At 57.1% G+C, this 26,117-nt stretch overlaps 1 protein-coding gene across 1 annotated transcript in view; it reads right to left on the bottom strand.

The window, feature by feature from the left end:
- Positions 1 to 288: 288 nt before the first annotated feature.
- The window catches only part of LOC114488084 (c-Maf inducing protein), a 227,860-nt gene continuing 202,031 nt past the window's right edge, over positions 289 to 26,117 (bottom strand). The window contains exons 10-21 of the mRNA XM_028501692.2: positions 25,073 to 25,426; positions 17,590 to 17,655; positions 16,346 to 16,372; positions 16,014 to 16,062; positions 13,141 to 13,248; positions 10,701 to 10,817; positions 9,014 to 9,154; positions 8,219 to 8,266; positions 7,032 to 7,178; positions 6,132 to 6,237; positions 4,670 to 4,740; positions 289 to 2,236 (exon numbers count right to left, since the gene is read on the bottom strand). Of these exons, the coding sequence (XP_028357493.1) occupies positions 2,183 to 2,236; positions 4,670 to 4,740; positions 6,132 to 6,237; positions 7,032 to 7,178; positions 8,219 to 8,266; positions 9,014 to 9,154; positions 10,701 to 10,817; positions 13,141 to 13,248; positions 16,014 to 16,062; positions 16,346 to 16,372; positions 17,590 to 17,655; positions 25,073 to 25,426 (1,288 nt within the window). The 3' untranslated portion in view covers positions 289 to 2,182. The remainder of the gene's footprint in view (positions 2,237 to 4,669; positions 4,741 to 6,131; positions 6,238 to 7,031; positions 7,179 to 8,218; positions 8,267 to 9,013; positions 9,155 to 10,700; positions 10,818 to 13,140; positions 13,249 to 16,013; positions 16,063 to 16,345; positions 16,373 to 17,589; positions 17,656 to 25,072; positions 25,427 to 26,117) is intronic.

The following is a 26,117-nucleotide window of genomic DNA, read 5'->3' as shown; positions in this document are numbered from 1 at the left end:
GTTTTGTCCCCTGGAGACAGTGGGCAACATCTGGGGACATTTCTGGTTACAACTGGGGGTGGGTGCCCCCGGCAACTAGCGGGTTCAAGGCAGGGTGCTGCTCAACTTCCCACGATGACCAGGTTGGCCCCAAATGTCAACAGTGCTGAGGATGAGACGCCATGGACCCCCAGGAGAGGGCACCCAGGCTCTGGGGTGAGCCCCGACTCTCAGCCTAGGTCTTATGACCCTGCCCGCCCCCTCCCTGCCCCGCAAGACCCCCTGGAAGCCACACAGAAAGGCCATGTGTCAATGAGTCACTTACAGTTTATTTTTGCCTGAAAGTATTTCACATCTCTGAACACAGCTACGTGACAGTAGTATAACCATCAGGGAAAGCAACAGTGCGAAGGGAAAAGGTGGCATGTCTCAGTTCTTCTCTTAGTTTTCCTTTAAAAAAAAAATTTTTTTTTTGCTTCTGCTTTTTCCCGCACCAGAGTGCTATAAAGTCTGGGACTGGAGGGGGAGAGAATAAAACCAAACGACGGAAAACAACAACAAAAACGAAACACAAAACAGAACACTCACACGCACACGAAATAAAACCTGGCACGTAAAATGAATTAAGACTGAAACCCAATTTCTTTTTTTTTCCTTTTTTAAAAAAATGAGGGCATAGTCGGGGGGTAATAAAGTCTACCTAGCAAAGTATAAAACGACAAAAGCATGGTTTCCATTGAATAAGATTAAATATATATAAAACAATTACGTTGACTGGGGGTTGGGTCTGGAGGTGCCGGAGGGGGCGTATTTGTGCTAAAACAACAGAAAAAGGGGCTTGGGGGAGAGGGGACCCCAAGTAAACTGTAAAGGGGCTGTTCTGTACAGTGAGGGCTTGTTACGAAAAAGCCGACTGTTTATAAAAGAAACAGAGGTGGTTGTCCTCAGGGCGGGTGGGGACAGAAAGGGGTCTGCGCAGCAGTGGTCACATTCGGGGGTGGGGTGGGGGGGTAGTCGGGGTGGAGGTGACGTCTCTCTCTTCTCCCAGGAGACCATGCAAGGAGGCAGCATGCGTGAGGAGACCACGGGGAGCACAGGAGGGCGGGGAGGCCACAGGTCGCAGTGTCAGTCAGGGGCAGGGACAGCAGAGGCCACCAGAGGTGGGAGCTCTCCGGGAAAGGGTGGGGGCAGCTCTTCTCCAGGGATGGGGGGACGACAGGTCGGCGGCCCCCCACTCCCAAAGTGTGAAAGGGTGGAGAGAAAGCTGGGCCTCGGAGGAGCAGGGCTGTGGTGTGAGATCGCCACGCCTCCTCCCCAGCCTGGCCCCGCCCCGTGAGGGAGGCGGAGACATCGGGAAGATGCACAGGGGTGGGTGGTCAGACAGAAGGATGGAAGGACGAGGAGAGAGCATTAGCATATAGAACCCATGACTTAAAAAGTAATTAATTTTCCAAGGAGGTTCTTTTTTTGTCGGTTTCCTTTAAAAAAATAACAATACCACTACCACTCCCCCGACAGCCGACTGGTTTATACAGTACTAAACGCCAGGGGCGGGCAGGTGGGCAGGAGGGCGGGCGGGCGGGCGGGTCAGAGACTTCATAAATAAGAGGCAGGTCCCAGACCTGCAATTTGACAACATTTCTTAAATAGGCGCATTATTTAAATCTTATGTACAACAAGAATCACTTTGCATAGCAATGGCGAGGACACAGGACGGGTGGGCAGGATGACGGGACCGGACCTTCTTGTCCTGATGGCAGGGAGCTCCCGGCAGGAGCCTCCGAGGAAGGAAGCATCCTTCTCGGCCCTGGAGGCCCCTTGGGTCGCGTGTGACGGTGGCGTCGGAGTTGACTTTCCCCACATGGCATTAAACACAAAGGCAAAGAAAATCCACAAAGGGTCCCCCCTCCCCAAGCCCCCCACCCATCCCCTCCCCGACCCGCTGATGCTCCTCTGGTTGCTACAAAGTCCATTTTAGATCAGGTCAAGGTTCCGATTATGAAGCTAAGAGAATTAGGCGGGGGCTGGGCGTACTTATGAACCCCTTCCCCACCCCCTCCCCCAGCGCCCTCTGCCCCCAGAAAGACTCCCCCATCTATCTCGCAGCCAGGGTGCCGGGGTGGGGCCCCGGGACCGGCCGCTCTACGGCTAATTAGTCAAGAGTTGTGTGTCTCGGCGCCAACTCCTTCCTGCCGAGGGGGCTTCACCAGGCCTCCGTGTAGCGGACGTCCACCTCCTTCAGGTTGGGGAGCTTGGCCTGCGAGGGAGCAAGAGGATCCGGTTCCTTCCAGAACCCAGCCGGGCCCTCCCCGCCCTGCCGCTCCCTGGAGTCCAGGTCGGGGCGACTTCAGAAGGAACACATAGCAGCTGGGGTGTTCCTGGCCCCGGGAAGGCAGGCTGCTGGGCACCCCGCGTCCCTGCCTCAGAGCGGATCTGGACCACCTGCTGGCTGCAGGGCCTGGCACAACCCCCCCCCCCCCCCACCTCCTGGAGCCTCTCCTCTTCTGTGGAGCAAATCCAAGTCCAACCCCAGGCTCACGGGACTACGCTAGGGATTAAACACTGAACGCATGGAGATCCCACAGCGCCCTGCCCGACAGGACGCCCCGTGCTTACAGACGGGCGCTAGTCTCACTCATGCTATTGCTTGTTTCCTCATCGTCCTCAGAAACAGGGTGAATGAAGTGGGGCCACTTTCAGCTGCAGGTGCTGGGGGGTCGGTGGAGGGTCTCGCACTTGCTATTCCTCAAGGCAGCTTCCTGCTCTCCGTCCCTGCCACCCAGCCGAGCTTGCTCTCCTCCCCCTTTTATAAACAGTTGGCTTTTTCCTGACGAGCCTGCTCTGTGCGGAGAAGCTGCAGATAGGTCTCCAGCCTTTACTCCCCCCAATTTCCACTTCCCTGCGCACTGGCCGGTGAGCTCTTCTCCCCCACACAGTTCCTCACTGCTGCCCTGCTGTGGCCCCCCACTGCCGGGGCACAGCCACGCAGGGGGCCTGCCCTCACCAGGGCGACACTGTAACAAACATTTAGGCCAATCCTTCAAAAGCAGGAGACTACACAGGAGAAACTAGATTCCCAGGTTCTCTTGAAACCAGGAAGCCCCGCTGGGCTGGGCTGGGCTGGGCTGGGCACTCTACCTGGCCTCCCCGGGTCTCCGCCACACAGAGGCTGGGTGTCACTGGCCGGAATCGCCCAGCTAGTACCACGTGTCTCCCAAACGCTTGACAATAAAATGCCTACTGAAAGTGACTTCCTCCCACGTGGCTTACTACAGCCCCTTCCAGCCTGGTCTCGGCAACGTTTAGTTCTCTGGCATGCCGAACTCAGGGATGCTCGAAAATAGCGCTTCTCCAGCTTCTGGGGGCACAGGGGTCCGCGGGGTGGTGTTCAAGCGCCCATCTGGACACAGCAGGTCTGGGGGGGGCCTGGAGTTGGCATTCCTGACAAGCACCCAAGTGAGGGTGATGGTGCTGAGCTCTGAACCCTGTGGGTGGGCACCCAGGCTGGCTCTGCCCTGGCCCATCCTGTACCCTGGTCTCCCCTCTGTATGTCCCTTGTGCCCAGCTGTCTCCTTCGGCCTGCCTGGAAAACTTCTCAAGACCCCTTTGTGAAGACCCTTCTGCCTCAGTAAGTGGAGTTGGCTGCCTCTTCCCTGCTGGCCCCCAAGCCCTGTCCCATCTGTTAGCTGTGCTTCCTCCTGGCCACAGATCAGCCACCTGCACCTCAGTGTCCCCGTCCCCAGCACAGGCCTGACACACAGTAGGTATTCCACAGGTGACTGGAGGCTTTGCCAGGGAACAAGTCCCAGGCCGCAGGTCTGGCTGAGCTGGAGGCGGGAGACGACAGGGGAGGCCTTCCTGAAGGTGGGCCTCCGCCCAGAGCTGCCGGAAGGGCCCCTCCAAGCAGCTCCCAGGGTGTGCAGGTGCCGGCATGCTCCTGGCCCATCTGTGGCTCCTGGCTCGGCCCTTCCTTCCCAGCGTGCTGGCTCTCTCCGCTGCCCTGTGCACTCCTTCGGGGGCATGGTGCCGAGCCCAGGATGACAGGGTGGCAGGAGGCTGCTGAAAGCCCAGTCCCTCTAATCCCCCACTCCCAAGACCAAAGTCACTACCTGTGGTCTCTTCCTTTCCCCGATTTCACCTCTCCAGCCTGGCTCCCACTGTGCGGCTGCGCCAGTCCTGCTCCTGCTCCCCCTCAGAGAATCTGTTTTCCATCTAACAGCCTGAACAAGCGCTACACAGCGTAACTCACTCCCCTGCTTAGACACGCTCAGGCTCTCCACTGAACCTGGATGAATTCCAGAGTCCTTCCAGGACCTACGCGGGAGTACAGGGTCTGCCCCAGTCCATGCTCTTTCTCACGTCCCAGTCACATTTGCTACTGTCAGTTCTTGCCACCCTTTCTGCCCTAGGACCGCTGCACAGGTGATTCCTCCTGCCCCCGCATCCTTGACTTCTTACTCTGGGGTCTCAGCTCAGGGGCTGCCCCGGCCCTCCCCTGCTTCCAGTCCCCCAGTTCCCTGCTGGCTCGGCTCTTTATCGCTTCTTTCCACCTGCCAGTCTTTTCTTTGCTGGCTTATCTGTCGGTGTTAACAGCCAACAGCCTTTCCTCCCGGAGAGTGAGCTCCATGCGCCCAAAGCACCCCTATCTGGGTGTTGGCGGGAGGAGGGAAAGAAGGATGGAATGAATTACCTTCAGATCTTCATAGGTGTCAGCCGAGAGCTTGGTGCTGTTCATGTTTAAACTGCAGAGACTCTTCATGGCTGGGCAAGGACAGACAGACACAGTCATTAGGTCGGGGGCCCCACAAGGGGCAGCTACAGGTGAGAGACGGTCAAGGCAGGGGATGGACTGCAGAGGCCGAGGTCCCCGCCTAGGAGATGGGGAGGGAGAGGCCCAGCTGGGGGGCCGCTCGGTACAGAAAGTCTACTTCGGGCGTGTGCGGGTCTCAACCGGGCCCTCGTTCTCGCCCTGCCCCGAGCCTCCATCTCTCTGGTCCCTCTGGTGTGTCCCTCCACGGCCCAGACCAGATGCCCGCAGGACTCGAGATGCCTCACCCCAGACCATCCCTGATGGGGTGGGCCTCCCCCTCCCTCCAAGGGAATCCCAGACGCTGATTCAAGCCCTTGGCTTCTCATAAGCAAGCCTCAAAAAACCGTTTGCATCAAGAGTTGTCTGGGGAACCTGTTAAGGACATGATGAACGTGCTGTTCCAGTCCCAGAGACGCGATGCCGGAGGTGGGAGGGAGGCCCGGGAGTCTGCACTGTTCCCCGGGGACCCCCACCCACAGGGTGTGACTCCAGTGTCGCTGGCAGGGAAGCGGCTCCAAATCTCACCCTCTCTGCCTTCCATCACCCTGTTGCCGGCCCCCACCCCCTCCCAAGCCTCCCCAAATTTGCCAGCGATTTTGTCGAAGTCATGGCCACTGTCCAGCAGGCCTCCCTCTTGGCCAACTCCTACGCATCTGCCTTCCACACTCAGGTCCGACCACGTCCCTGGGCGCCTTCCTCGATCCCTCCCAGCTGAGCCCACGGCCTCCTGTCTGAGCCGTGGGGCTGACACGGGAAATATAGACCCCCAGGCTCAAGGTCACCCAGGATTTTCGCTCAGTTGCTTGGGGTTGGGTTCAGAAATTGTCATTTCGAGGCTCCTTGAGTGATTATTGTGGGGCTCCTTCTATAAGTGCTGCGCTTCTCAAACTTTAATGTGCCAGGAACCACCCAGGCATGTTTCAAACAGCAGTTCCCGAGTCAGAGGTCTGGGGTAGGGTCCGAGAACCCGCACTTCTAACCAGCTCTCAGAAGATGGCTCAGGTGCACCGGGGAGCACAGTAGCAATGTCCTGGAGCACTTGCCTTGAACCTGGTCCCTCAAGACTATGACAGCATCAGGAGGGTACGGGCTTGGCTGGACTCATTTTTTGTTTTTCCATTAACATTTAAGCTCCACGAGGGCAGGGATATTTCCTCCCCCATTTTGTTCTCACCACTGAGAATGATGCCAGGCACACAGTAGGTGCTCAATAAACACTTGTGACTGAATGCATCTATCCCAGCACCCAGCACGGTGCACGGTGCCAAGGTGAATGAAGGAGTGAATGGATGAATGGATGGAAAGGGGCCTCTCCCACCCTGGCGGTCCCTTCAGTACTCACAGCTGAGGGCCAGCAGGCCAGCGTCGGTGACAGGCGTCTCGCACAGGTTCAGCACCTGGAGCATGGTGAGGTGTTCCGACAGGAGGCGCAGGCCGGCGTCTCCAAACTGTGGGGCACAGAAACTCTCAGCCCTGGAGGCTGACCTTGGCCCCCCGAGGCACCCTAGGAAGGGACCTCAAGGCTGGGGCAGCTATGGAGGGGAGGGTGGGGACAGAGCCCAGCTTGTAGGCCCACAGCCCTCCCGGTCTCAGGGTCTGTTCTCACTTCTCTCCAAAGACTCAAATGCCTCTCCAGACCTGGGTTCCAATCTAGCTTCTGCTGGTGGGACATGGGCCTGGCAGGGACCCTCCCTGCATGCTGGTTTAGCCACCTGTCAAGGTGGGCTGTGAACAGGAGGTGAAGTGGCCTTTCCCTGGGCAGGATGAGGGGAGGACAGAGGGCTGGGCCCAGCAGGCAAACTGACGGGAACGCCGAGTTTTATTCTGTAAGTGTGAGTGACAGTGGGGCCGAAGCATCACAGGTGTGAAGTGGAGACCACCCATACGCATCCACGCTAAGCGCTTAACAGCGCAATCGATACGGGGCACCGGCAGCAAGCGTGGTGGTGCTGGGGTCATTACTGCAAGGAAGAGGCCCACGGTGGCCAACAAGCACAGGAGGCCCTGCCTTTCAGCGCTGCCTGGCACGTGTCTGCCCTGGGCCTCAGCAGCTCCAACTGTGAGATGGGCTGCTGGGCTTCACACAGTTCCAGGCCCCCTCTGACCTCTGGAAGTGGCCACTGAGCAAGGGAGGGGTGCGGCAATCACTGACAGGGCTGTGGGCTCTGGGCAGAAAGGCCAGCCACGGAAACGGGTGCACGGGAGAACACAGGGAGCAGCGTGCAGAGCGGGCCACAGGTACCTGAGTGGACCACAGGTTCAGCTGCTTGAGAGAAGGCAGTTTGATGAGGTGCTCAGCGCAGGCACTGGTTACATTGGTGAAGGCCAAACTGAGGTTCTCCAGGTTTCCAAAGGAGCCAGAGCTCAGCAAACGAGCCAAGTCTGCATCCTGCAAACAGAGGGCAGGCGGGGCCTTAGGGGCTGCCAGGAACTCCCCAAGACCCTGAGCCAGCCCACACCCCCTCCCCATCTCCTTTCCCTTGCCCCACAGAGAGCCGTTTCAGGGGGTGGCAAATCCCCAGGAGCTAAGGGGATGACATGGCTTGGTGGGTTGGGCCAAGAAGAGTGTCAGGGAGGGAGGGGCTGTCCCTGTGGGCGGCAGCTGCCAGGTGGAGGAAAGAGCCTTTAGTGCTGTGACTCATACCCTGAGTCACCACTGGGGTGTTCCAAGGCCAAGTCCTTCCCACAGGCGTGTGTGTGTGCAAAGACACACCCCACTCTCCCGGGCAGCAGTCTGTACCCATTTCCATGTGGGAACACGTGGCACCCCCTGGACTCTCAGGACTGTGGGGGCTGATGAACATCTAGCCCTAGACTGTGAGGCTGTTGAGGTGAAGATCCATTCTCCCTTCCATCTCAGTGACAGAATTCCTGGGTTATAGCTGCCAACTGGTTGTCCTCAATTAAGGCTATTTTTTCAGCTGGCTGGGGTCGTGCTAAATCTGGGCAAGGATATATTAAGTACATGTGTTGAGTGGAACTTCCATGAAGGTCCTTAAAGGGAAGGGTCATGTTCATCTTTGCCTCTTCCTTCTTCCTGCTGGCTGGTATGCAGACAAGAAGATGGCTGGAGCTTGAGCAGCCTCTTTTAGACCATGAGGTAGAAGCCCTGTGCCAAGGATGTGGGGCACCAGAATATGAGAATCTAAGATCCCTTGCAAAATGGGGATGGGTAGAGTGGGTCGTTATAAAGATAAAGGAATTAACACAGTATCTGGTACATAAATGCTCAATGTACTATTACCAATTAACTATTAATTAATGAGCTATTACCTCAGTTTCCTCCTTAAAAAGCTGGCCGTTCAAGTACTGTGGGGTTTTAGTTCACCTCCCCCATTGGCTCCCCCAGACAGTGCCATGCCCAGCAGGGAGGGTCAACCCACCTGCGCCCCTCCACCTGGCCCCGCAGAGAGAACAAAACCAACTCACTGTGGACTTGGAGGGCAGTGTTAGCCTGGTGGGCCCGCCTTTCCTTTGCTGCAATAGAAACCAGGTTGATTATGACCCCTCCCCTTTCCTGAGTTTCCTCCCTGTACCCCCACCAGCATTAACACCACACAGGGTTCCATTTTTATTTCTTGGTTGTAGAAGCCAGCACAGTGGCCTGGGTCTCAGGGGCAGACCCAAGGCAAGGTCTGAGCACAGGTGGTTCATTCCAGAGGTGATCCCAGGAATCAGGGGAGTGGGGAAGTGAGTCCACGAAGGCCCCTAATGGAAGGTCTTGCTCTCAGCCCAGCTGCCTCTGGGGACCTCTGGGAAGTGGGGGAGGAATCATGTCTCAGAGCGACCCCTCCTGCATGGTAGGGGAGCTGCAGTGTCCACAGACCCGCTCCCCTTAGTCAGTGGCTGAGGGGCTGCCTTAGGAGACCAGGGGCGTGAACTCCCCCTCTTCAGTTCTGCTGTGCACGCATGTGGACAGAGATGTGCTGGCACGGAAGGTCCAGGCCCCACGCACTGAAGTGAGATGTGCAGATGTGTGGCAGGGGGGCGGGCACAGACAGTGGCTTTGGGTGTGAAACAGGACGTAGTCCTGGCCAGGACCTCAATAAGCCATGTGACCTCGGGCCACTGACTTGACCTCTCTGTGCCTGTCTTTGATCATCTGGAAAGTGGTGGGTGCTAATCATGACCTCTTTCGATCTCAGAGGGGACTCAGCGAGACAGAGGTCCCCACGGGTGCAACGGTCCCAGCCGCTCGCCTTGGCTGGCCAGCTGCGGACTCACCAGCTCCTTCAGCTCCCGCTGCCGCTCACACAGCTGCTCGTACATGCGCTTCCCCACGCCGGTGCTCTCCAGGGTTGAGATGATCTGCAGCTGCGTGTCGTTGTTGTCGATGATGTTGTACTCCAGCATCAAGCACAGGATCTGCCGAGGGCATGGGAGGCACGTTATCACCGGCCTGCGGCTCCGGGTGGAGGCAAACAGCCCATCCAGCAGCCCCATATGCCCTGGAAAGGGGGCCTGCGGGTCTTATTTTGAAAATCAGCAGCCCCACTCTCTTGCCTCTGCATTTCTGGCTGTGTGACATCGTGCAAATCACCCACCCCTGCTTCCTGAATCTGTACAAAGGGAACACTGGTGTACGCCCCGGTGAGCGCATGGCAAGCGGGCTTTTGGCTAACACACGTGGAAACGATCCACACTGGGCCTGAAGACGAGACACCTCCTTCCATCCCTCAGTGCCTGGCACTGAACTGGAGCCTGGTGAACACGTGCACTGCACTGCCTCCTGGAGGGTCTCGGGCAGCTGCAGAGGCACACTCTCCTTCCCAGCCCTCCCTGCCCAGGAGAGATCCCCTTTCCTTTTTCATTTGCCCAGAAGAGCCAGCCCAGCTCTCACACCACCGCTCCTGCTCATGCCTCTCCTGGAAGTCCCCAAAGAAGGCACTCAGGATGAGCACATGGACTAAACACCAAACTTCTCACCAGGACCTTTGGGCACCAGTAGGCTCTTCACGCATGTCCACCTGCATCCTGAGCCTCTCGCCCTTGGACTCACTATGTTCTAGCGCCCGGCCTCCCCTGTCCTGTTCCACCAAGCCTCCGGCAGCGGGCCTTGGCGAGTGTAGTCCCCACAGCCTGCAAGACCCCGCTCCTGCCTCTTGCTAACTCCTCCTCCATCTCAAGTCTCACCCTTACTCCCACTTGCACGGGACCCTCTGGTGCTTTGATGCTCTTCTCACTGACAGGAGAAGTCTACTCCTGTCCCCTAGACCACAGCCCAGCCCTGGGGGCTGAGTTCTATCAGGCGGGAGGGGCAGTGAGGCTGCCTGACTTCTGAGGCTAGTTAGGGAAAGTGATGTGGCTCCTGGCTGGCCTCTTTGCCCAGTGGCTCTGGGAACTTGGGGGTGGGAGGGACACAGGGGCAGGGAGAGGTGGCATGAGGGGCTGGGCCGGTGTGTGCTCCTTAGTGGGCCGGAGAGCTACTCCCCGGGCTGCTGCATGGAGAGAGGCCTGGGAGCCCCGCTGGCTGAGTCCCCTCAGGCCAGTGCTGGACACCCAAGTGAAGAAGCCTTGGAGGTGACCTGGCCCAGCTCCCATCTGACTGACCCCACGACAGACCTAGGGTGAGAACTGGGCAGCTGAGCCCAGTCACTACAGCTCCATGAGCAAAATAAGTGAGAATTATTGTTTGAAGGCCCCACTTGGGTCGGTCTGTTACACAGCCACAGACAAACGGAACAGAAACCTCCCCTGAGCGTTTGGGGACAATGCAGATCCCAGATGAAACTGAAAAACCTGGCTGGTGAAGGCCTCTGGCCCGCCAGGCTCAGAAGGGCTGGGGTTGCACCTGCCTCGGCTGCTGCCGTGTCCCCAGCTCCTGCACCAGCTCTGGGCTTGGTGCTCACTCGACAGGGCCCAGGGACCGCGTGAGCCAGCGGCCCGCCAGGGCCGAGGGCCAGCTCCTTACCTCCACCATGGTCTGGTTGCCCCTCAGCGCCAGGAGCATGCAGGGTCCCAGCTTGTTTTCTGCCAGGGAGAGCAGGAATTTTTTGGTCTTGTAACAGGAGCCCATGAGGATGTGCACCTACGAGGAGAGACGGTCCAGGTGAGGGGGGGGCCCTGCGTCCCGCGTGAGGGAGGTTTGCGAAACCAGAAGACACGGATCAGACCACGCCCTGCCTGTACAGAGAGACCTGCCATGACCACCAGCCCCCCAGGGGGACTCCAAAGACCCTGCCCGGACGTGCTCGCACAAGTATGAACCTCGAGGACGTTGTGCTAAGTAGGCCAGGGACGAAAGGATAAATCCTGTAGGACTGCTCTCATGTGACAGACCCAGAGCAGTCAGATTCAGAGACACAGAGGAGAATGGCAGGGGCCAGGACCGGGTAGGGGGCAGTGGTGCTTAGCGGGGACAGTTTCAGTGTGTGAAGATGGAAGTACATTATATTATGTACATTTTATACATCTCCTCCCCCACAAAATACCCCTCCCCCTGCTGCCTTTGGGACTCTGCTGACATCCGGCCCTCTGGGTTCTCGGTCCTGCTGAACCTGGTGGACACTCCTGGGCAGCCCTCGCTCAGGGAGCGGGGCCTGGCCTGACGGGACATGGGATGCTACGGGCCCTGCCTCCCCTCCCCCAGCCCTTGGGAAGCCCAAAGGTATTCTGAATGGTCCCCAGCCCCAGAAATCCAATAGGCAAATTGTGCTCCGTCCTGGGTTAGACGTGGGGCAGCCATTACGGTAACTGTGCTTCTTCCAGGAATCTGGAGACAGAGCCCGAGAGCTGGGGGCCCCAGCACCTCCTCTGCTCTCCCCAACTTCACACAGTAGCAAATGCCCACCCGTGGCTGGAAACAGAGGCCTCATCAAGGGGACCTCTTCCTCACCAAGCATTCCCATGGAAATGACGTGCTGCCATCCCAGGGGCTGCCTGCTTTCTTCCTTCCTTCCTTCCTTCCACGTGTCTTTTTTCTGCTCCATCATTAACAACTCTGGCGCACAAATGCAGTTCCTCTGGCTATGAAGCTGCCAGCTCCCTGAAGTCTCTCACAGAGCGGCTAGGGGGGACCACTGGGCGTTGCCATGGTGAAGCTGTGACGTCAGAGGAGCTGGGAGAGGTGGGAGAGGAGGTGCAGGCAGGCAAGGCCTGCACTTCCGGGATGCACAGGGCACTCAGAAGGGGCTGTCAGGAGGCAGGTGAGGAGTGGAGAGCGAGTGCGTAAGAAACAGGACCTAAAAATAAGCCCCTTTTCAAGAAAGGTTCCACGGCAGTGCCTCAGTGTGTCGTCACTGCAGAAACGACGCCGCTAAGGTTCACTGTGGAGAGCTCCACGAGCAGCTCACCCCACCGAAAGGCCACCCGGCAGTGATGAGAATAACCACGGCCGTCACTTCCGAGCACTGACGTGCGCTGGACCTAACCCTGCATCTACCGTCACATGCAATCCCCACGGTAACCCCAAGGAGCCAACACTACACTCCCTGTGTTACAGCTGTGGAAATGGGGCCCAGAGAGGCAGGTTACCAGCCCAAGGTCAACCACCTAGTTCGTAGCAGAGCTGCGATCTAAACCAGGTCTGGCTGATACTCTTGCTTCCTCGGGCTTGAGAAGAGATGTGACTGCGGAACTGAGTTGGTTTTGTCAGTGGGTGAGATACCCGAGGTCGCCACCCGCCCGGAAGAGCACCTGGCCTGGGAGACAGGCACTCTGCTACGGGAAGGAGTGGCTGGCTCCAGACAGCCTGGGCCTGGGTCAAAGGAGGGGCTAGGAGGCGGAAGTCCTGTGTGGCCTCAGGCAAGCCTTTGCACCTCTCTGGAACTATTCCAACACAGATGTAATGAAGGGACAGGGTTGCTGTGAAGGTTAACAGTGCCGCGAGTGTTTGACACAGTGCACAGAGAAAGTGCGAAGTCACCGTGGGTGCAGATAACGGTTTGGTGACTCCACATCCCTCGCCCCCACGGTGGGACAAGCGCCCTGACCTGGGCTGCTCACTGCGAGGCTGAGAGGAGTGGTGGCTCCGCCGCGCCCCCAGAATCCCTGGGCACATTAGGCACTCGGTCCCTTGGACCTCACGTTGCCACTACAACGAGCCGTGTGAGCTCGGACAGTGAATGTCTCAGTCTGCAGCCTCCTCGTCTGTAAACCGGAGGAACAGTGTCACCTCCCCACATCGCTGAGTGAGACTGAGAGGGAATTCAGGACCCGGCTCGGTGCCTGCTCCGGTAAGAAACGAGAGAGTGACACTGCGGACGACATCACTGCCGTCTTCATCAGCAGTGTCACTTGAGCCTGGAAACTCCCAGGCCGGCCACAGTGGCTCAGGACCGCTCTCCTTCACCGTGAGGAGAGGCGCCCCGGTGCCCAACGCTCCTGCTGAGTGAGGGTCCCGCCCCACGTACCATGCTGGCGAACAGCTCCCCGTCGTCATCGCAGGCCACCCCTCCGGGGCTGTAGAGCTGGAACCAGCCGTCCTTGCCGGCCCGCACACTCAGCAGGCAGGAGTGCACCTGTGCAGAGGAAAGGCACACGGGTCAGGGCCTCTCAGACCCTCTGAAACGGCGACCTGTAATTCGGACACGCAGTGAGAAAGGCTCGAGCGAGTCTCACAGTTAAACTTGTTTAACTCTGAGATGCCAGCCTTCTACTGAAAACCATGGAAGGTGCTTTGTAAAACCTGGTATCCACACCTGAGGGGCTCCAGCCACCAGCACCTGCCCTGTGGGACAGAGGGCCCAGCAGCCCTGAAAATTCTGTGGCCAAGTCAGGAGGGAGAGAGGCTGGAAGCAACTGCTCAGACTCAGCCCCCTTTTCTCCTGTGCCTTTGGGGGATGTTGAGAGGTACTTCTTTCTTCTCTCTTCTCTGTCCTCTGTCTCTGTCTCTGCCCCACCATTCATTCTGTGGGTATTTGCTTCCCCCATGAATGACCCTCACTTCTCTACCTCCTTCCCTCCCTGACTTCGCTACTTCACCCTCACTGGTGCTGTCCCTTTGCTGGGACTCTGCCACCCCCTTAGTAGGCCCCATCTGCACCTCCTTCTGGGTCTCTGTGCCCCTCCCTAGAAAGGGCTCTCTCCAGGGTGGGGGGAATTTTAGTGCCCAAAGCATAGGTCTCGCTGTGGCTGTCACCCTCCTTCCCAGAGCTACATGTGTCAGCAAGGCTGGGCGTGGGTGTGCATGTGTGCAAACACGGGTGCGTGTTTGGGAGGAACAGTTCCACACCCACCCTGGCCGCTGCTGTAACTGCATAGAGAGGGAGAGAGAGAGGGAGAAACAAAGGCCTCTATTTTCCTCTCCTCCTCCCCATCCTCAGAAGAAAGCTGAGAGAAGTGCCCCATCATTTCCTTTAGGAGTGAAGGACAGCTTGCTGCCAAGAGTCACTCACTCACAGATACTCAATTGATCACAACCCACACACGGGTAAACAGAAGACAGGCCGTGGGGCTTTGATTTTCCCCTGCGCTGGAAGAATGTCAAATGTTATTGGCTTCAAAGAAGCAAGGAACCAGGAGTATGAAACTCTACTTGCCAGATACAGTAAAGAATTTATAAGAAAACAACTCTGGCTTCATTTAGGAGGTAGAGAGCAGGAACGGAGAGTGAAGGGGGAGAGAGGAAGAGAAACTGGAGAGGAAATCAAAGGAGGTGGCCAGCAGGAGGAGGGTGAGGCGCCGCTGGGCGGGGGCTCCGCTCTCAGCAGCCCCCTGGGCCCACGGGTGTTACCCTGGCTCGGAAATTTCCCTCCCAGCACTTGGCTCTGCCTCTCTGCTCTGGGAAGCAGCTGGTGCCACTTTTATTCTTCGACCTTCAACGTTTGTGTCTGAAATAAAGGCTCACTTTCCAGGGGAATTCTGAGAATCCTGAGAACAATGGAGACCATCACTGGTCGCCAGTTAGAAGCTTCCATCTGCCAGTTCTTTTTCCTATTAGGCCTGAGAATCGCTTTTGGAATCAGGGTTTACAATCATAGTGTTTTAGAACTAGACCCTTCTGGGTCCTTCTAGAATAAGGCTTTACAGCATGGCCTGAAGAGAATGTATTCTGGCTTCGTGGAGAATAACTCGCTCCCTCCTCTGCCCATCCTTATCCTCCAGTTCTGCTTGGTTGGTGCTCCCCCCGGCCCTGGGGCTAGACCCCCTCATATCCCAGAACCCATGTGCATAGAGGAGACAGACCACCCACATCCAGGAACCATGTGCACAGAGGAAGAGACCACCCACATCCAGGAACCATGTGCACAGAGGAAGACAGACCACCCCAGGACCAGGAACCATGTGCACAGAGGAAGACAGACCACCCCAGGACCAGGAACCATGTGCACAGAGGAAGACAGACCACCCCAGGACCAGGAACCATGTGCACAGAGGAAGAGACCACCCACATCCAGGAACCATGTGCACAGAGGAAGACAGACCACCCCACACCCAGGAACCATGTGCACAGAGGAAGAGACCACCCCACGACCAGGAACCATGTGCACAGAGGAGCTAGACCACCCACAACCAGGAACCATGTGCACAGAGGAGGGGGCCTGAGCTCCTCAGGGTGGCGCCAGCATCCTGCTGTCTCCACAGCCCTGCCTGGCCCAGTGTGCCTGCTGCAGCAGAGCTGGTTACTGCTGAGGCTCTACAGCCAGACTCCCTGGGTTCACATCCTGCCTCACCATGTACCAGCTGTGTGACCCTGGGGATGAAACTCAACTTCAGTTTTCTTAACTGAAAGGAGGGGAATTCTCATGTACGACAGGGATAACCAGAACCTACTCGGGGTTATGCATGAGGGTTACATGAGGAGACGTGCATGCCCAACACAGGGTGAGCACGTGACGGTTACCCTGACGCAACGGGGAGCAGCTGACAGCTGTTTGCCGGACAGCGGAGCCCCCTAGGGAGGCTCTCGACCACGCTGCTTGCAAACAAAGCCCACCTCAGACTCCTCCTTGCTGGTTCTCAGAATAGCAAGACCCCGGACAGTCCAATGGTCTCTCAGAGCCAGCAGAAACCCTGTGCCTGCCTGCCCCAACTCACGGCCTGGAATCCAAGAAGCTGCCAGCTGGGGGAAACCACCTCTGGTGAGCCCGAGTTTACAGTAAAACACTGACATCATGGGCTGGGCCTAGGCTCGGGCGGGGCTGTTTATGCACAAGGCAAGGAGAACAGTTTGTAAACTGTTCTGGACGCCATGGGTGACCAGGAGGCCCTGGCAGAGCCACGGAGAGGCCCACATGGGTCCTGCAGAAGCCCTGACAGTAGGCTTCGAGGAGAAAGGCCTCACCTCTTGTCGTGGGTCTTCAGCGAACCTCTGAATCACATACTTCAGTTCCCTGAAAGAGATGGGAGGGGACAGAGTCATTCCCCGGGGCCTGGCTTGGGTGGACCAGGAGAGGGGGCCGAGGGGAGGGGAGCCGGCTGAGCTGGCAGGATGAGGAAACCCCCGGACGGGCCTGGGCGGGTATGTCAGGAGAACTTCCCAGAGGAGCCATCGCCGCCTCCCAGAATGCACGGGACAGGCAACGGCCGGAAGGAGGGCTGGCCGAGGGGGATGACCTCAGGACAGAGGACATCTGCAGCGGAAGAAGGTAACGAGGGCGTTGCCTAAATACTCACTTGGTGAACTTCTCGTGTGCGAGAGCTCTGTAACAAACACAAAGGGAAGAGTGCTATTAGTGGGGTGCTTTTGAAACAGCACAAGGACCCAGAGGTCTTCCTCTGGGGGTGGCTAGGCTTTGTGTCTGACTCAAAGAACGAAGAAGAAGCTGAGAACAAACCACTGACATTTTATCCCCACCTGAAGCTGCAAAACGAAGGCCTCCTTTGATGAGTGAGTGGACTGAGCCGCCACACTCCCAAACCACCCCAGGGCCCTCACCTGTAAACAAGAGAGGCAGCGCTAACTGGATGTGCGTGACCATCTGTGCCTACACGCGGTCACCAGGGACACAGGTGTGTTCGTTAATTGTTCCACAATTAAGGTACAGCCACACTTATTAAGGCTGCACATCAGGGCGACATTCAGAGACGATCCTCCAAGTGAATTGCATCATGGGCCCACCATCAAGGGTCCCCAGGGCTGTGGTGCAGCCAATGACACCACCGCTCCTTGGAGACAGCAGCGGCTCTTAGGAGTCAGATTTCTCCGGTCTCGGGTCCTGGGGGCCCCAGGGACCAGCCAAGCCAGCAAATGGGGCAATTACTGAGTGTAATGTCCCCCTCAGAGAGCCACATTTCATAAACACGGGCTCGTTAATGGGCTCCTGCGAGAGCCCCAGCCGCCTCCTGAGGCCCGGCTTCTTCACATCGATTAAAATAGAGACCTGGAGGCATTTTAGGGCCTGGTTTAGACAAACCTCCTCAGGCCATTATCCACCCGGCAGATTCCTCTCTGTTTGGCTGTGATGAACTCAGTATTGGGGTAAGGGCTGGCAAGAGAGACAAAAGGCCCATTTCTGGCCAGCTCGCTGGGGAACATGAGCTAATGATCATCATAATGGACGTAATAAGACAGCTTTCAGCATACACCGTAGGACATATGGAGTGGTTCCACATGCATTTTTTTTAATCGCAGCCTCGGAGAGAGCAGAGGTAGGTATTCTGTCCCCACCTGGTACGTAATAAAAACCACTAATGGCTCTGCCTGCATTCTCAGCTCAGTGGACCCTAAGGACGCAATGAGGTAGTTTCCCCATTTTTCAGAGGGGGTGCCCCCCAGGGGTCCCAGAGCTGAGGACCAATCTCCACCTCCCGCCGTCGTCCCTGGGGTTCCCGGTGCATCCTGTGGCGTGGCTGGTCCCCTGCTGAGGACTTGGGTGACTGAGGTTTTCTCACAAGTCAGAAGCAGAGGTGGGACTTACTCTTTGGGGAATGGAATGGGTTGAAGCAAGCTGGCCAGAGACGGTCTCCAGTCATCGTAGTCCGACCTAGAAAGAGAAGGGGACGTCAGGCTGGTCCAGGCACGGGGTGGCGCACAGCGGGCTGTCGCAGTGGCCGAAGATGGGGCAAGAGTCTGTCAGAGACTCACGCGGCACCAGCTCTGCTCTAACCATCTCCGCGCCCAGGCAGCTGGGAGGACAAGTCGCTGATGCTGACGGTGCGGCCGTGAGGCCTGACGGGCAGAACCTGCCCCGAGACTTCCGAGTGGCAACTGAAGGGGCTGGCACCCAGCTTCCCAGAATTTCACCCCTCCTGGCCTCTGGACCCAGGCTATGGGGATCACCGTTCCATCAGGGCTGTTATGGGCTGAAATGTGTCAGCCACTCCCCCACATTCATATACTGAAATCCTAACACCCCGGTGCCTCACAATGGGACCGGGTTTGGAGAGGGCCTGTGAAGAGGTGATTAAGGAGAAATGAGGTCACGTGGGCACAGGCTGATCGGCTGTGACCGGCGCCCTTCTGCGAAGAGGAGATCAGGACACAGACACACTCAAAGGGACAACCACGTGTGAACACAGAGAGAATACAGCCGTCCACGGGCCGAAGAGAACGGGCTGCGGAAACCAGCCCCGCCCGCACCTGATCTCACAGCTCCACGTCCAGAAAATACCCTTCTGTTGTCTAAGCCCATGTCATTTTGCTATGGGAACCCAGGCAGGCTAATACTGGGGGGGGTCAGGTTGGGAACGCAAGGCCATTCTCATCTCTCAGTGACCAGAACTGACTGATTCGCAAAAAATAAGAATTACAGGCTCCTCCTCTGTACAATAGTTTGGGCCAACCCTTCTGAGTTACTGGACACCTGTATTCTGTGTCCAGACAACAGCTTTCCTTTACAGTCACGGCTAGTGGCAGGAGTAACACCAATGGTAATAACAATACTACTGGAAAAATAATAGCAAGCAGCTACAGTTTTGTCAGCGCAGTGCACGTGCACTCTGCATCATGCTAAGAGCTTTATCCCTGCTCATTTACTCTTCACAATAAAGATTATGATTATTCCATATTTATATGATTAATATAGCATCATTACAGAGTATGGTTATAGGAGTGGCCTCACTTCACAGATGAGGAAACCGAGGCCAACACAGCAATGGCTCATGAGGAACCAGCTGCGATTTGCTGAGCACCCACTGTGTGCTGGGACCTGCTCGCTCACGGAATCGGCCCCACGACAGACAGGAGTCCCTTGACAGGCGAGATGTGGTTAAATAAGTGGCCGAGGTGATCAGAGCTGTGCCACTAGAAGGTCCCGGGGAGGGCGGCACCAGCTTCTGGAGGCCGCTGTGGAGTCAGCAGGGCTGCTCCCCGCTCCCACCAGCACAGCCTCGTAAAGAAGCGACGCCTCCTGCCGGCAGCCCCGAGAAGCCAGGAGGGTCAGGGAAACGGGAGAGGACACATGGGGCGCCTCCACCTGAGGCCAGACGGGCCTTCCCTGGGCCCTGAGTGTGCACACCCCCCCGGGCCCACCCACACTCCTGATTCTCGGTCCCGTGGCCCCAGAATGCCTTCATGTTTAGAATTCAGTGTTTCTCAAGCTTCCTTTCATCATCTGGTACCCTTAGGCCCCCTGCTCTTCACTCCCTGCCCAAGGAGTTTTCTTGACATACCTAATTGTTCTCCCAACATACTGTACATATTGATGTGCCATATGTCCGTCTGTGTTTTAGGCCAGCAAAGAGTAGGCAGAATCTTTCCACGCCCAGAACCCACATTTGCCTCTGTCAGCAATGGACAGCTCGGATGACTCCTGGGTGAGAGCTTTCCCACCCTGTCTTCCTACAAATATATGGTGATAAAGCAGCAGCCTTCGGAATCCAGCTCACACCCTGGAAGGTTCTGAGGAAAGACTCAAACGCCAGACACGCAGAAGAATTCCCAGGAAAGCCTGGTGGCCTGAGCTAAGCTCCGCAGAGCTACTGGCGGAGGTGTATTAAGCACTTACTAGGCTGTGTGCTGGGCATGAACTTGCTTGCTTAATCCTCAACACAGCCAGTAAAGGAAAAGAGAGAATCACACCCACTTTACAGGTGAGAGAGCGTGGCTCCAAGCACCTCAGTGACCCGTGAGTGCAGGCAGCTAGGAGGCACAGAGCAAGGATTCTGGGGGCCCCAGTGCCCAAGGCCGGGCATGTGCTCTATGCCCGCCATGGGTAGCTGGGCACAGGGTGCTCAGAGGCCTGTGGGATGCACATGGGGACACAGAGACTCTTTTTGACCCAATACCTATATGCTTTCTGGGGGGAGGAGGTCATATATGTTTGTAGCTGGCTAGTCTCCCCTCCAAGCCCCTCCCGTCTCACATCCCCACCTGCCACTGACTCCGACTCCTGGTTTCCAGGAAACCTGAAAGTAACAGCAAACATTCTGGACAGTGCCCGTCCTATTCCCCGGACACAGGTGGACTGGCCCAGGTGCTCCTGGAAACGTGTCCCCATCTACAGAGGAGAACACGCTGGCCCACGCCTGAGAGCCTGGCTCCTGCACCTGCGTTCCCACCCACTGAACTACGTGATACCTTGTGTCTCCTGCATCCACCTGTGAGCAAAGGCCTTTCCCTTTATCAAAAAGGACACTTTACTAGTTTTTCTTTTGCCTTAAAATAATAGTGTTACTTGTAAAAATGCCATTAATGCAGAAAGCCCTAAGGAGACTTCAAATTGCCCGCAATCAGAGGGATGTTGTGCCCAGTGGGCGGGCACACTGGGCTCCATCCAGGGCAGTGACGGGCCTGGCCCAGGGTTCACTGCTGAGTGGGGAGGGATGTTGACAAGCCTGTTCCGTGTCCCCAGGTGCTAAAGCTCAGTGGGGGGCTGAGGCTGAGTCCAGGGCAGGGGTCTGGGTGGAAGCCCTCTCCCTCCCATGTCTCTCCAGCCTGGAGCTTGGCCGCCTGTTGGCTCCATTATGGCGGCTCACGCAGGACCAAGAAAGGGGCCGTGAGGCGAAGAAAGGAAGAGTAAGACAGACTTCCTTTTTGCCTCCGCCCAGCACAGCTCCAAGTCTGCGGCTGGCTCCTGGCCCTGCTCCAAATGCCCAGTTTGACCAGTTTGAGCATGTGCAGAGGGTGTGTTGGGCAGAGGATAGGAGGCTAGGTGCCTGGGGACTGGCCAGCTGGCCAGGCCCAAGGGACAGGGCGAGAGAACCCCGTGGCCAGCAGAGCACCTGCCATGGGCCTCTGGAGAGCAGTGCCAGCCTCAGGGTTGGTGAGCCAGGCAAGCCTGGCTATGAGCGGCCTCACTACCCACCCCCAGGAAGGAGACAAGACAGCCAGGCCTTCCCTGGGCTCAGCCAGGAAAGGGAAAGCAGGTGAAGTGCCTTGAGCATTCCATTTATGGGGCCAGGGTAGCTCCAGAAGCCCCATTTACAGATAAGAAACAGATGTCCAGAGAGGTCTGGACTCCTGCTACAGGTCACAGACAGGATTCCCGCGCTCCCAATCAGTCCCCCTTCCCTGCACCAAACTCCTGGTGTTTCTTGTCAGCGGGGCTGTGGCATCTGGCTGGGGCGGTTCTTCCACAGGCAGGACTGTGCCGGGCGACGTACCACGTCTCCCATGCCCCTCCTGGTGCCCGTCTTCTGCACTCTAGTTCCACCTCCCAGTCATCAGGATAAACCCACTTCCATCTGCATTTCCCCCAACAGCCCCCGATGGCTGGGGCGTCTTCCAACTGACCTCCAGCCCATCAGGCCTCTTTTAAAATCCGGGTCTTTGCAAAAATACCAAGTAGCCAGATTCGAGTTGGTCAGAGTGAGTAGATGTGCTCATGTCTTCCTCACAGAAGCTGCTTCTTTCTCTCCCCAGACAGAAGAGCATCCCCTTCCCTGTGGCCTCACCTGTGGCCAGTGGCTTCCCACAGTCCATCCCACTGGGCAGGTGAGGCCACTGCCTTCAGCAGTTGGTGCTCCCAGGTTCAGAGGGACGGAGAGCAGGAGATCAGTGGGGCCCCGGCACCTGGCAGAGAGCCTGGCCCCGCCGAGCAGTGCAGTGAATGCCCGATAAAGGAATGCAGAAGCAGACGGGCAGATAAGTACATGGGTCACATGCAGGTGCCCGGCAGACTAAGAGCTGGACTCCAAACTACCACAGGCCCAAGTCTGCTCCGTCCAGCTCCCACGTCCAGGTTCTTTCCGTCAGACCAGCCAGCCCGGGCCTCACAAGGCGACGCTTTCAGCAGCAACCTGGCCTGCATTGGGAATAGCCTTCCTTTTCCAGGGTCTCCAGGGAACTTTCAGAGGCTTGCGGTCCTTCTCTGAGGTGTGAAATTGTAATGACGGTAACTAGGGGCCTGGGCGTCTCAGGGCCCCGGCTGCGGGGAGGGCTGTGATGCTCAAGCTGGGGGACCAGCGGGGCCCGCTCCGATGCACAGGGTTGGCAAGCTGGGCCAGGGTGCTAAGCCTGGCTTCCTCTGCCCCCACAAAATGTCCTCTTAAGACCCCTCAATGCCACATTAGAGCCCCTGCGCTTGCATTCTTCACACGTGACTCTCATTTAGGCAGCACCCCTACTGATAACAGGAGTCCACTCTTACTAAGAACCAGCACTGGGCCAGCCTGGAAAGGCCCCATGTCATTAAATTCCCACACCAGCCCCCTGAGAACGATACCCATTTTACAGACAAGAAAACTGAGGGCGAGAGGAGCCAAGAATTCTGCCACCGGCACTTACATGGCAAATGTCCTACAGTTGCATTCCCTACGTTCCCAGATGCATGCTTCTTGCCACCCAGACCTGGGTGGGCTTTGAATATATTTGTCTTTGATTTCCTCTCAAGTATTAAGTCAAAGAAGCATCTTACTCTCAAAGGTGTCTTAAAATAGAGGAAACAGTTGTACTCAGGAAGTGCAGTAACTCCCATTTGCCCGGTGTCTACACCTGCCAGGCGCCCAGAGCCATGCCCGCCACCCCACTCTAATGCCCAGAGGCAGCTATGACTTAGAAAAGACAAGTAAGTCACCCAAGGTCACAGGCCAATACCGATATATCTGTGGCCTTCGAACCCTGCAGTCTGGCTCCAAATCTGTGCTTTTCCCCGACATATCATGTGTTGGAATGCTTTGAGCTGCTAGGGACCCAACATGTCTCAGGCCTCCTAATGGGCCAGTGACTCAAGCAGACAGCAGAGTTGGAGAAGGAAAGTTGCTAGGAAAAGGAGTTACCAGGCCCAGACTGTGTTCTGAGCTTTGCACATCCATCAGAACACCTCTGGCTCCCAGCGGGTGGCCCCTGACCGGGCCCCTGACCCCTACCCGCACCCTGGCAGCTGGGTGATGCGGGCAGGCAGGAGGTCTGGAAGCAGATCAGGAAGAACAGAGTCCTCATTCATGAGCATGTTTATGAAGAAGGGAAAAAAAATGTGTGTGAACTGCATGATGAAACTCAAACCCTTAGTGTTTAATGAGAAATCTGAGCCAGGGCCCAAGCCGGCAGGGGGCCTGGGAGTTCCAGGTGTCTGCAGAAAACAGCCAGAATCAGGGGCCGAGGGGGAGAGCAGGGCCGTCTCTGGCCTGGTGGGCCCTGCTTCAGCCAGGGCGGGGAGGACACGAGGGCCACGACTGACAACCCACCCCTGGGAGAAACTGGGGCCTCCCCCGTGCCTTGACGGGACTGAGGCATGTCCTAGGAGAAGCTCTCAGAGCATAATTTGGAATTTCCTTTGGCAACTGTGAGGGGGTGAGGTAGGGTGGGGTGGGCTGTCATTACATGCAGTTGTGCCCTCAGCTGGCCTCTGCTGCTAGAAGCATGGGCGAGGCTGGAACCGACCTCCCAGGGGGCCTCACTCTCCTCTCAGGGCCTGAACGGGGCAGAGGGAGTGTTTGAGGATGCTGCATCCACACTCTCCTTTCAAAGCACAAGAAGCCACTGCGTGATGTGTGTGGGTGTATGCACGTGTGTGTTCATCTTCGCAGACACCACAAGCCCTGCTTTAAGGCACGGGGGCACCCCGAGGCGTCTCCCAGACTTATTCACCAGCTCACCAGGCACCGGCAGGTTGCCTCCACCCCTCTGGACGCTGAGCCCACTGCAGGCAGCAACATGCTGATGACAGAGGCAGAACCAACGCTGCAGAGTGTACAACAGCCTTGGAAACTCAGCAAAACCCTGGCTGAGTGCTGGACGAGCCCCTGGAGCCAGGCCTCCCCCTGCATCCAGGGGACCTGGCTTCCAACAGGGACCATAAGTCAGTTGGATGTGACCACGCTGTCATCCCATCCCCCAGTGCCTCTGAAAAGCCCACCCCCCACCAATGACTGCACCTGGCAGTGCCAACCTCTGGACCAAGTCCTGAGAGCAGGGCTGAGCTCTGTTCTGAAGGACAGGACTTGTGGGAGTGATTGGGGAAGGCATTTGTGGGGTTCCCCAGACCTAGCTTGTCTGCGGGACCGCAGAGCTCAGCCCAGGTCCTCCACCGGGGGCTCGGGGAACCAGGTGCGTGAATTTGGGATGAGTCTGAGTGGCCTGAGTGTGAATGGCGGAACTGGAAAGACTCTTGGGAGATCAAAGATTAATACCACCCCTCATTCTAGAGTTACAAAACTGAGGCACAGAGACAGGCCCGAAGCACCCAGCTCAGACCCAGCCTCCTGGCTCCTCACTCAGACCGTTTCCCAGCAGCCAGGACTGCACGGTCCAACCCACACACACACACCTCCGTCAGAGAGCTCACGACGAAGAGTCGGGGGGGCCTGGTCCTCACATCAACCCATGGGGCCACTTCCCAAAGAGGCACTCCCTTTATGGACACCCACACCGAGCACACACAGCATGTACAGACTGCACAACACAAACACTCATATGCTGGTGCACAGGCATATCTGACACAAATACAGAAACACACACACTCCGACTCTCGTGTATAAATGCTCATATTCACACGTGTGCACTCACAGCCACTGGTGCACGAAAGCAGCACAGTGCTCATATGTCCACACTTGTATACTTACACACATACACATGCTCAGGCACACATGTACTGTCACACCACATACTCATGGCCATTCACACATATAACAAAACTCATAAACTCAGAATGAGCCCACACCCCACACAATGCGCTAAGGTTCACAGACTCACAGACACCCTTGGGTACCCGTGTGCTCATACGCGTGCACACACACACACACACACACACACGTTCTCAAGCTTATACACACATGTATGCTTCTGTACATACCTATACATGTGCCCAGACACTGCAGCATACATGTGTGCATGCCCAAAATGTGTGCCATCACACCTTGCATCTCTGCACCCATACTCACATGTTCCCGCACCCCAACTCAAGTGTGCACACTCAGCATGCCCACCCTTGCACGCCTCAAACTGGCAAATATGGACGGGAAAGGCAAGGCCCTCCCACACCCCACTGGGAACAGGCAACAGCTTGTATAAGAGACACTCACAGCAGCTTGAGGATTTCCACGTAGCAGCCGAGCGTGCGGTCAGCCTGGGGGCCCAGCTCGATGCTCATGGTGCTGCAGGCAGGGCTGACCATGAGGCAGTCGATGAGGTTGGGCTCGCTGTCATTGCCCGCGCTGGCCGTCAGCGCCGGCTTGGCAGTGCTGGTGTGCTCCACCTCCACGTGGATCTCGCTGGAGGCCACGACCACTGACTTGAGCCGCGCCTCGGACAGCGTGGCTTCCTGAGACACCAGGTCTGGGCTGGGGTGCAGAAGGCGCAGAGGTAAGGTGGGCTTCCGGTCGCAGGGCTGCTGGCAGCCGTTCCGGATCTCCTTCAGGCTTGGGGAGTTGTCGCGGCTGGTGGAAGAGGCGGAGGGGCGTGTGAGTGCAGGCGGTGGCACACCACCCTGAAGTCCTAGCAGCTGTGAGCTACGAGGCCCAGTGAGCGTTTCCGACAAGCCAGGCTCCACCATGCTAAACGCCTCCCTGAACCTCCATGGCGTATGCTACAAGCCGGTGCCCTTGGTTCCTAGTCCGCAAGTGAGGAAACTGAGGCTCAGTCTGGGAAAGTACCTTGTTCACGGTCTCAAGACAGGGAGGGGTGGAAGTGGCACCCAAATCCAGCTGTCTGTCCCTAAAGCACATACTGTAGTCCCTGCACATAGTAGGTGCTCAACACATTTGTTGAATGGATGAGTGAATGTTAACCTCTATGAGGTACCTCCACCAAGATGTCTTCCCCGAACACCTTCCTGACGCACCTATGAGACCTACGGTCCAGGGGTGTCCAACCTTTTGGCATCTTTGGGCCACACTGGAAGAAGAACTGTCTTGGGCCACACGTTAAATACATTGCGACATGTAATCACAAAAGAATCTCATAATGTTTCAAGTAAATTTATGATTTTGTGTTGGGCCGCATTCACAGCCATCCTGGGCTGCATGTAGCCTGTGGGCTGCAGGCTGGACACCCCTGTAACTAAACAATTTTGCTTCTGGTTTCTTCCTATAGTCTAAGTGTCCCCCTTCTCTTCCTAAAGCATTATGT

This window comes from Phyllostomus discolor, chromosome 12 (genome assembly GCF_004126475.2).
Source record: "Phyllostomus discolor isolate MPI-MPIP mPhyDis1 chromosome 12, mPhyDis1.pri.v3, whole genome shotgun sequence".
In the NCBI taxonomy this organism is placed as follows: domain Eukaryota; kingdom Metazoa; phylum Chordata; class Mammalia; order Chiroptera; family Phyllostomidae; genus Phyllostomus; species Phyllostomus discolor.
This window is presented reverse-complemented; position numbering and strand designations above follow the sequence as displayed.